Source organism: Cucurbita pepo, chromosome 8 (assembly GCF_057944985.1).
Source record: "Cucurbita pepo subsp. pepo isolate OVF chromosome 8, ASM5794498v1, whole genome shotgun sequence".
NCBI lineage: Eukaryota > Viridiplantae > Streptophyta > Magnoliopsida > Cucurbitales > Cucurbitaceae > Cucurbita > Cucurbita pepo.
Window position 1 is genome coordinate 2,323,091 of NC_141805.1, and position 10,130 is coordinate 2,333,220.

At 37.6% G+C, this 10,130-nt stretch overlaps 2 protein-coding genes across 2 annotated transcripts; one reads left to right on the forward strand and one right to left on the reverse strand.

Annotated features, from left to right (window-relative positions):
- Window positions 1–251: 251 nt before the first annotated feature.
- On the forward strand, window positions 252–5,021 carry LOC111800510 (uncharacterized). The gene is made up of 2 exons (XM_023684236.2): window positions 252–2,846; window positions 4,344–5,021. Exons 1-2 carry the CDS (start codon window positions 1,242–1,244, stop codon window positions 4,686–4,688), a joined length of 1,950 nt encoding a protein of 649 aa, XP_023540004.2. The 5' UTR covers window positions 252–1,241; the 3' UTR covers window positions 4,689–5,021.
- Window positions 5,022–6,076: 1,055 nt separating this feature from the next.
- LOC111786102 (putative vesicle-associated membrane protein 726) lies at window positions 6,077–9,636 on the reverse strand. The gene is made up of 6 exons (XM_087125850.1): window positions 9,473–9,636; window positions 9,106–9,308; window positions 8,135–8,276; window positions 7,506–7,626; window positions 7,264–7,326; window positions 6,077–6,637 (listed from the first exon to the last, which is right to left on the reverse strand). The coding sequence occupies exons 2-6, from the start codon at window positions 9,293–9,295 to the stop codon at window positions 6,494–6,496; spliced, it is 660 nt and encodes a 219-aa protein (XP_086981976.1). The 5' UTR covers window positions 9,296–9,308; window positions 9,473–9,636; the 3' UTR covers window positions 6,077–6,493.
- Between the last annotated feature and the right edge of the window lie 494 nt (window positions 9,637–10,130).

A 10,130-nucleotide genomic window follows, 5' to 3' on the forward strand; every position in this document is an offset into this window, starting at 1 on the left:
AATAAATAAATTTTATTTTAGTTCGTATAATTTAAAATTTATTTTATTTTAGTTCAGTGTATCTCATTTAATCTCTATTTTAAAAAAAAAATTTAAAAAATATTAGTGGTTATTAAATTTATGTTATAAATTTTAAAATTACTATAAAAATTATTATTAATATTTAATGAATAAAAAATTAATTAATTTGATTAAATTTTTAGTTTTTATCAAATTAATGGAAAATTAATGGAGGAAAGGAGAAAGAAAGTGGAAGCGCAAGCTCCTCCTTTTGTGGCTCTCACATGGCGACTTTCCATTGGATAATCTGTCTTCTTCTGACTTCCTATTAGACTCCTCTTTGTTCTTATCCGATAAAGGCTTTCAATTCGCGGAGGTAAAACCATTTCGAGTTAAAATCCTCAATTACTTCAATTTCTTTCGCTTTCATATATGCTATATGCAATTTGATTCGATTTCAATTTTGAAACGCGCCATCTCTTTGGCAAAACCCTTCCAAAATCAAATCCCTTCGATCTCTTTCTTGTAGATCGCTGTTTCAATCTCTGTTTGTCTGCCTACCAAACGCTCGTGCGAGCGATCGCCTTTTGCTTTTGTTACTCTTTTTGATACAATAATCATTTGTTGTTTGGTTTTTGCCCTTTGCTTGGATGGTGGGGTTTTCCTGCCTTTTTGTTGTATTCCTTTCTTGATTCCTTTTCATGTTCTTATTCATTTCTTTACAGATTATACTGGTATTGATTGTATTTCTTTTTCCTCTCGATTTGTAATCTGTTCTTCACGCACCCACATGCATGTTTTTGGGTTTGTCTGATCTGGATTGGATCACAAGGATCTTTTTGTTCTTTTTCTACTTGAAGAGAGAGAGAGAAAAAGGGTGGGTTTAGGCTCTTTTTCCCCCAATCTTGGTCTCTATTTGGGGTCATGGAAGAAGCAAACAGGAGGAGGAGAAGGTGAGATATCTTGAATTGAAGGATATTCTCATTGGTCCACTTGAGAAACCTTTCTTCTTTGTTTGATATTGGTGTCGACGTTCTCTATTGGGCTGTTGCTTGTGTTCTTGTGACGGCGGGGTGTAGTCCAGTAATTGAGTCTGCTGGAACTCCGGGAAGGATTCAAGAGATTCTTCCATTTTTGTTGGCTAATCATAATGTCCTCGCTCTGTGCTTATTGAGTTTGATTTTTGAACTTTGTTTGAGTTTTTGAGTTGAATGACTCTTGATTTGGAATGCTGTTGAGCCATGGCTGGTATTGATGTTTCCAAGTATGCGCATAGCCCTGTACACAAGGCTGTGGCCACTAGGGATTATACCAGTCTCAAGAGAATCCTTGCAGGCCTTCCTAGGCTTTGTAATCCATCTGAGATTCGCACGGAGGCTGCTTCGTTAGCCGAGGAAAACAAGGCTGATGCCATTTCTGCCATGATTGATCGCCGAGATGTCCCGAATCGGAACACTCCACTGCATTTGGCTGTAAAGCTTGGGGACGAGACTGCTACCGAAATGCTTATGATTGCTGGGGCAGATTGGAGCTTGCAAAATGAGCATGGTTGGAGTGCACTTCAGGAAGCTATTTGCAGTAGACAAGAAGGGATTGCTATGATAATAGTTCGGCATTACCAGCCATTGGCTTGGGCAAAATGGTGTCGGAGATTGCCTCGCTTGATTGAGACGATGCGAAGAATGAGGGATTTCTACATGGAAATCACTTTCCACTTCGAGAGTTCAGTGATCCCTTTCATTTCCAGGATTGCTCCTTCAGATACTTACAAGATCTGGAAAAGAGGTGCTAACTTGAGGGCAGATATGACATTGGCTGGTTTTGATGGATTTCGAATTCAACGTGCTGACCAGAGTGTTCTTTTTCTTGGCGACGGGACAGAGGACGGAAAAATGCCTTCTGGTTCACTCTGTATAGTATCACACAAGGAGAAGGAGGTAATGAATGCTTTGGATGGTGCTGGTACTCAGGCAACAGAAGAGGAAATTAGACAAGAAGTGACAGCAATGTCTCAGACTAATATATTTAGACCTGGAATCGACGTCACTCAGGCCGTTCTTTTGCCTCAGTTGACTTGGAGGCGCCAGGAGAAATCCGAAATGGTGGGTGCCTGGAAAGCTAAAGTATATGATATGCACAATGTGGTTGTAAGTATCAAATCCAGGAGGGTCCCTGGGGCTATGACAGATGAAGAGTTGTTCTCATCTTGTAATGAAAATGAAACCGAGGGCGAGGAGTTTGATGACATTTTAACCGAGGACGAGCGAAAGCAACTCGAGAATGCACTTAAACTAGATTCATCCGAATTAGCTTCTGAGAACGGTGACGGGGTTATCGGGCATCGCCATAGTTGTTTTGAGCAAAGGGAAGTTCCTATTGAGGAAGCAAATGGAAGCGGAAATGGAGATATACGTCAGGAAAAGAAAGGATGGTTTGGGGGATGGAGGAAACGAGATAGAAAAGGCGAAGCGCCGAAGAAGATTGCTCCTCCAAGAAGCTCCCTTTCTCTGGATGATAAAGCAGGTGATCTTCTAGGGGACTATCCTGAAAATCATAGCAGTAGACCCGGAAGACATTCTGTAGAGATAGTTGCCGAACACCGAAGAGGAAGGGAAATCAGAACTACCTCTTCAACGTCCACGAGCAAAAATCGGCACAAGGATGGGAGTCATGAAAATGAGTATAAGAAGGGGTTGAGACCTGTTCTTTGGCTTTCTCCAAGCTTTCCCCTACAAACTGAGGAACTGCTGCCGTTGCTGGATATTTTAGCTAACAAGGTCAAGGCAGTTCGCCGATTGAGAGAACTGCTAACCACAAAACTCCCAATGGGAACCTTTCCGGTTAAGGTATGATAATTGTTTTAAGCTGAAATTTATATTTAAAGAAGCTTAACTAGAAGATAACAGCACCATTACTCCTTAGTTTAGGTGATATGGCAAGAGAATGCTGTTTTTCCTTCTTGTAGGATTTCGACACCGAGGGGTTCATCGTTTTAAGTGTGGGGTAATAGTCGACTTTCTCGTTTTAAGTGTGGTTCATCGTTACATGTGCTGCGAAGTTTGCTAGCAATAGATTGATCTGAAGAAAGTCATACTAAATGATCTCTACTCTTAACATCATCGTATCTATATCTGTACATACATACATATATATGGAAATACCCAATGAGTTCAAACTTTTTTTTTCCCTCCTGATTCTTGGAAATGAATATCATTTCATGCATGAAATGGATGTCATGAGAATTACTTGACTCAACATGTAACGGCCCAAGCCCACTGCTAGTGGATATTGTCCTTTTTAGGCTTTCCCTTTTGGGCTTCCCCTCGAGGCTTTAAAACGCGTCTGCTAGGGAAAGGTTTCCACACCCTTACAAAGGGTGTTTCGTTCTCCTCTCCAACCAATGTTGGATTCTCACAATCCACCCCCTTTGGGCCTAACATCCTCATTGGCACTTGTTCCTTTCTCCAATCGATGTGGGACCCCCTCCAAATCCACCCCCCTTCGGGGCCCAACGTCCTTACTGACACACCGCCTCGTATCTACCCCCTTCAGGGAACAACCTCTTTGCTAGCATATAGTCCGGTGTCTGGCTCTAATGCCATTTGTAACGGCCCAAGTCCACCGCTAGCAGATATTGTCCTCTTTGGGCTTTCCTTTTTGGGCTTCCCCTCAAGGCTTTAAAACGCGTCTGCTGGGGAAAGGTTTCCACACTCTTATAAAGGGTGTTTCGTTCTCCTCCCCAACAAATGTGGGATTCTCGCACAACAAAACTCGAAATTTATGGAAGCTTGTGAGTTTCATTCTCCAAGCATGTGAAGAAATCAGCTTTATTATTACGGATAGGAGGATAAGCCAATTATAAGTAACTTTTGTGCATAATGCACTCGAGCTATAGGGCCTGCATGTATCTTCATTTTCATTTCTTTAGCTCTGTGAATCTGTGATATGTTTTCTAAACATTTGATTGAGCTTGTTTCCAATGGTTATCTATACAAGCTCTTGCCATATTCTTGCTTTGATTGGATGACCGGTAACCGATGATTCGTGGCTAGCTAGCTAATATTACTTTGAATATCATGGTTGGTCAATTGTGCCCCCAAGTTAAGCAAACTCCAGGCATGAAACTGGCCTTTGTCAGCCTGGTCGAGTCGGATTACTCTATGATCATATTCTTCCATTTATGATTGTTGGTTTTCAACATGGTGAAGATTTTGTTCTATTTAGAAGTGACGTTGGGTTCGAGACAGTCGAGACAAGTGTGTCGACTTTTTAGTTAACTTGGAAGTAGTATAGTATGGTATTTTTCAGTTAAGTTGGTTATTGATGCTGTACTTTTTACACAGGTTGCCATCCCTGTGGTTCCAACCATCAGAGTGATTGTTACCTTCACAAAGTTTGAAGAACTACAACCAGTTGACGAGTTTGCGACGCCCCCGTCAAGCCCTACGTCTGCAGCAAGCAGGGAGAGCCCATCAGCAACACATTCCTCAAGTTCGTCTTGGTTTCAGTGGATAAAAGCCCCGTATCAACACCCGAGTTCATCATCCAATGTTTCTAGCAGTAGGATAGAAACTCTCGAAGACCCGTTCGCCATCCCCCGCGACTACACCTGGGTTAATGCTGAAGAGAAGAAAAAGAAGATGCAGGAAAAAAACAAAGCAAAGAAAGGAAGAAGTCGCCGGGATTGAATCCAAAGTCGTCACGAGTTCGATCCCTCGAAGTCAAGAGCAGGGTCTAAACAGATTAGAAGAAGAGATATGAGGTAGGAAATATAGTTTATTCATTTATGAATGCATCAATTTGTGTTTACTTCGATGGGTAATTTAAAAAATCATTGTGGGGGTGGAAAAGTAACTCTGTTGTGGATTTTTTTTTACACCATTTACTTTCACTTTTTACAGTGCTCTCTTTTACAGACTGTTCTAACAATATGCTGATGGAATTTTCTATTTTTCCAAGTTAGGCTTGTATATTTGTATTTACAAAGTCGAGTTTATATTTAATACACGTTATTGTGGTAATCTCGTGTTATAAATTTGTTGGTTATTTTTGACGTAAATTAAGTTTACATAATCTTATAAAATACATATTTATATACATTTAGAATTTGTTTTTTTTAGTTAAATTATGTAAATTTGGAGAAATTTTCAATTATGAAAACTTTTCACTTTTATATTTGAAATTTGTTCCAAAAAGTAACTTTTATCCCTAAAAATTGTACGTAAAATTAATTACACAAATAATTAAATTAATTTGAGAGTTATATATAATATTAGGCATATATTTTAGTTTTTATTCATCAATTATATTCTTTTGAACAATTACAAATTTAAAAAATAAATATAAAAATTTTCAAAATTTAGCAACACACAAAATTTTAAAATATTTTATAAGATATAACATTATTATTATTTTTAATTACTTATACTTTTTTTTTTTTTTTTTCCCTTCCCCCTAAATGATGCCAATAGAAGTGAAAAATAAAGTAATGAAAATATGAAGAAAATCAGCTTGAGGCCGTATCGAACCTGGGATGAGGCCTTTTCCCGTTTGGATTACTTATGTCGGGCTATCGATCTAGGGCTTGGACTGTCGGCCATTATCGCCGACATCAGGAACCTGTCGTTTCCATTACGTAAGTTTTGTTTTTTGTTTTTTTTTTTTGACAAAGGCCACCTTTTGATAGCTTTATATATATATATATATATGTATACATGTATGTATATATGTATCTATATGTATATACGTATATATGTATGTGTATATATTATATATATGTATTAGTCACTCTGTTGGTTAGCTGAGAATGAATGTGAACCAATTCTCCCAACTTGCGAGCGTTCAACTTCTAGGAGTTTGATTACAAAGAATGAACGTTCCAAGAGAGCCGGGAAAGGAACAATAAAAAAAAGAGTGGTTTTTCCGAACGTCAGTGGAAAAAGATGTCGCATGTATATATATATATATATATATATATATATATATATATAGTCGATATTTTATACTTTGAAAATTAGTATTATGAATTAAACGATATTAGTTATATATAATATAGAGGAAATTTGAATCCCAAAGCTAAAAAAAAACTTAATGACAATTATATATAAAAGCTTAGCAAGGAAAGAACACTTGAAAGAAGTTTCAAGTTTGTGTCTCTATTACATTTCAGAGGGACCCACAACAATGGACCACATAGAGATCTACCTGAAAGATTGAAGGCATATTGCATATATATATATATATATATATATATATATATATGTGTGTATATAGATATACAGCAGTCCAAATTACAGAGCCTCCTCCCCGCATCTTAAAAGGGTATGATTATTATTATATTGTAGCAGAAGAGGGAAGGGAATTGGGGGTTACAACTAACCAACGTAGAAGAAGGAATTGAAGACGCCAAATTCAAAGATCTGCAAAGTTGGGTGCGTGAATCTAACCTCTAACCACCGACATCGTCCAATTATGCATCGACGCACATGGGAACTCAACAGTTGAAACCGTGGCAGATGGACAATATAATTATGAGAATTAAGGCCAACACAATTCCGAACACGATCAATTTCATCTTCATGTTTTGGTACCACATCTTTCTTTTCATCTTAGTTCCTTGTGTCCTGAAATCCTGTGCCTGAATCGAAACAACCATTGAATTCATCAACTTATGATGCATGTCGAGCAAACATTTCATCCAGGTATGGAAAAACAAGTATTCCGACAGCGATATTTAAAATTATTTCAAAAACACTTTTAAACGACCAAGTATACCTTAGATATATATTATCGACAAATCGATATAGAATCAAATAGCTTCTATTGATCTGGAATATTTCCAACTTGTTAAGAATCCAATAAAGTGCATCGAGTTGATTGCGACTTACGTTGGGATTGTATTTTACAATATTAAAAAGATAATTTTTATGGAACTCACGATCAGAGATCAGACAAGAAACGTTCATACCTTTTGAATTATTAAAAGCATATTTTGGAATGATTTTAAATGCAATAAAAGTGATTTTAACATAATATTACTCCCAAATCAGTTACTTTTCTTAATGGATACTCAAAACAATGCATTTGAAGATGACAGATGAACAAATGCAATGGACATGAACTCTGAGGTTGTCCCTAAACATGGCAACGGTATTTACTGGAATGCCACTGCCCGTGAGAGATGGAGACTAATTAATAATAATATGGTCAAGCGGTATGAATTTTAAATTATAAACTTCAAAAAGGAAATTTTTTTAAACCAACCTGTGAGCGGAGATTCTCAGTTTTATCCACTAACAGCTCAATTTTCTCACCACGGTCAAGAACCTGCCAAACAGATAGAAAAATAGTTCTTTCAAGATTAAAATATCATCCAGAAGTAAATCATTAAAGAAAAAAAAACAAATTAGTTCCACAAAATATCATCCAGAAGTAAGAAATTAAGAGAAAGTTTTGATTGGCAGGATTGAAACTATGTTGGTAAAAACATTATTGCTCCTGTTTACCTTCTCAATGTTTTCCATCATAACACCCTTGACTTCAGAAACCTGAGCCTTGACTTTAGCAAGCTTGCTGATCTCTTCAGGATGATCCACACAATATTGCATATGATCCTTCAATTTCGACCTATGGAAATTAGTTTATAAATGAGTTTTGAAGGTTGTAACAACAAACAAGAACAGATCAGTTACCAATGCTGTCTGAAAGCCGTGGGAAAAATGCAACTTCAATTCCTGGTACTATTAAGAATGCAAGACTCTAGATTTTTTAATTTTAATTTTTTTTTCTTTCTTTTGTTTGTTGCATTATCTTATGTATCTTATTGTCTATGTTAACTATGTTCGAGGGCTACATAGACTTCAGGGGAGGTTCTATGATGTAATTTGTTCGAAGGGAGAATTGTTGAGGATTGTTGGGAGCGAGTCCCACGTTCGCTAATCTAGGAAATGATCGTGGGTTTATAAGTAAGGAATATATCTCCATTGGTACGGGGCCTTTTGGAAAAGCCCAACGCAAAGTCATAAGAGCTTATGTTTAAAGTGGATACTATCCTACCATTGTGGAAGTTCGTGATTCCTATCAAACTATTTTTTCACTAGATATATATTTAATAACAGGGCATTGGAAATAGTACCCAAATTCTTTGTTCAGACTCTTGGCAGCGGCAGTTGAAGCTTTTCCTCCACCATATCTCTTGTTGAAATCTTCCTTGACTCGCTCAAGAAAAGCAATAGGAATTTGTCTACCAGCAGCTTCGATAGCAACCACACAGTAAGCTGCAGATTCATGTTTGAACTGGGTTAGTTAAATCACATTCTCACACAAACTTTTACAATATGACATGTTAAGAACACAATTAAGAAAAACAAATGATGATGTGCCAAGAAAAATGGAACAGAAAGTTGGATGAAAATTGAATCACGAAAGAACTTGAAGATTGGCTGTAAAGGAGATTATGCATCCACGAAATAAATAGCTACCAGGCTACTACCCTCAACCATAGCTAAATATTCAAGCAAATTCAGAAAAGGAAAATGGAAGGAATTCAGAAAATTCAACGAATAAAGCAATGCCAGGCTCTTCGTGTTGGTAGCTGATACCTCCATTTCCGATTCGGTATTTTTCTTTTCAGGTTAGATCAACCTGGATTCTAAACAATGCAGTGTGCCTCCGGTCGCATGTTGCATGATATTACTGCTTCCACATTGATCTCGTGCTCCTTTCTCTCTCAAGGTAACCAAAAACACGAATTCAATTCTTTTTATAAAAAACCTCAAATCGTTTGGTAGATTTATTGCCGCCTATTAATGTTTATAAACAAACTTCAATTCTCGTTGAACTCAACGAAAACGTCCACCAATCCAAGAGAAGCAAAATGTCGAAACCTAATGCGATTCAAGAGATATCATGAGCTATAATAAACCAACGCACTAATGAACAAACCTTCGTAAGATAAAAATCGACGGATCTGTAACAATGACATACGACATTGTAAAACCAAAAATGGATCTCGCATGGGAAAGCTCAACAAAAATAACGAATGAATCATGACGAGATCAGGATCAGAAAAAAAATGCAACATAAATTCGATAAAACGAAACGTACTGAATCCATTCTCGACGAGATAATTGAAGGTGTGGCCATCGCAATTGTAGGTGAACTTATTGTTCGAAGCAGGGAGCTTCTGGAGGCATTGAGAGGCGATGCTAGTGAAATTTCCGCTGAAACCTGTATACTCGGCGATGATCACCGTTCCTCGAGCCACAAAACTGTAGATCAACGTCTGTTGCACCATTTTCGACAGAACCCTGACTCAACAACAACACGGATCAAGATTCCAATAATATTAATACAATGCCACCAAAAAATCGTTAAAAAACAAAAAACAAAAACAATACAGACACGGAGAGAAATAGCTTCAGATCAATGGAGAAGATCAAACCAGATCGAATGAGGCTGAAAAACTCCTTACCGATAATTGCTATTTCGAAATTTTTTGTTCGAGTACGCGCGTATATAGAGCGAGACGGAAAATTTGGGGTTCGAAGTATTGGAGGAGAAACGGGAGGCTCCCCAAAATTCACATCGACCTTTAAATGTAGTTAGCAACTGTAAGGAATCATTACGAACGTTGGTTGGTTTGGGACCGTATGGAAAAATATATATAAATAATTAACAAATCCTAAAATAAACGCTCCCGCGGTTCATTTTGAAATTCGATTACCCATTATATTATATATATATATATATATAAATAAATATAAGAAAATAAAAATTATGTAATGAAATATTGTAATATTTCTATTAAACCTCGGGGCTGTCTCTGCACCCCTACCTCCTTTATTACTGAGTAGTCATTTAGGGGCCTTAGCCGGTGATTTGGACTGTTTCCCTCTCGACGATGAAGCTTATCCTCCATCGTCTCAATACCGACCTTGACTCTTGTTATTTTGAGATCATATCTAGTATTCAGAGTTTGCCTCGATTTGGTACCGCTCTTGTGGCCTGCATCGAACCAGTGCTTTACCCTTAGATGTCCAATCACTGCTGTGCCTCAACGCATTTCGGGGAGAACCAGCTAGCTTTGGGTTCGAGTGACATTTTACCCTTTACCACAACTCATCTGCTGA

Bases quoted from the DNA above. Each gene is read 5' to 3' on its own strand.
- LOC111800510 (XM_023684236.2), top strand. From the start codon at position 1,242: ATGGCTGGTATTGATGTTTCCAAGTATGCGCATAGCCCTGTACACAAG. The intron at 2,847-4,343 runs GTATGATAATTG...CTTTTTACACAG, and splicing joins TGGGAACCTTTCCGGTTAAG to GTTGCCATCCCTGTGGTTCC.
- LOC111786102 (XM_087125850.1), bottom strand. From the start codon at position 9,295: ATGGTGCAACAGACGTTGATCTACAGTTTTGTGGCTCGAGGAACGGTG. The intron at 8,277-9,105 runs GTACGTTTCGTT...ATGAATCTGCAG, and splicing joins TCTCGTCGAGAATGGATTCA to CTTACTGTGTGGTTGCTATC. The intron at 7,327-7,505 runs GTAAACAGGAGC...TCTGTTTGGCAG, and splicing joins TGATGGAAAACATTGAGAAG to GTTCTTGACCGTGGTGAGAA.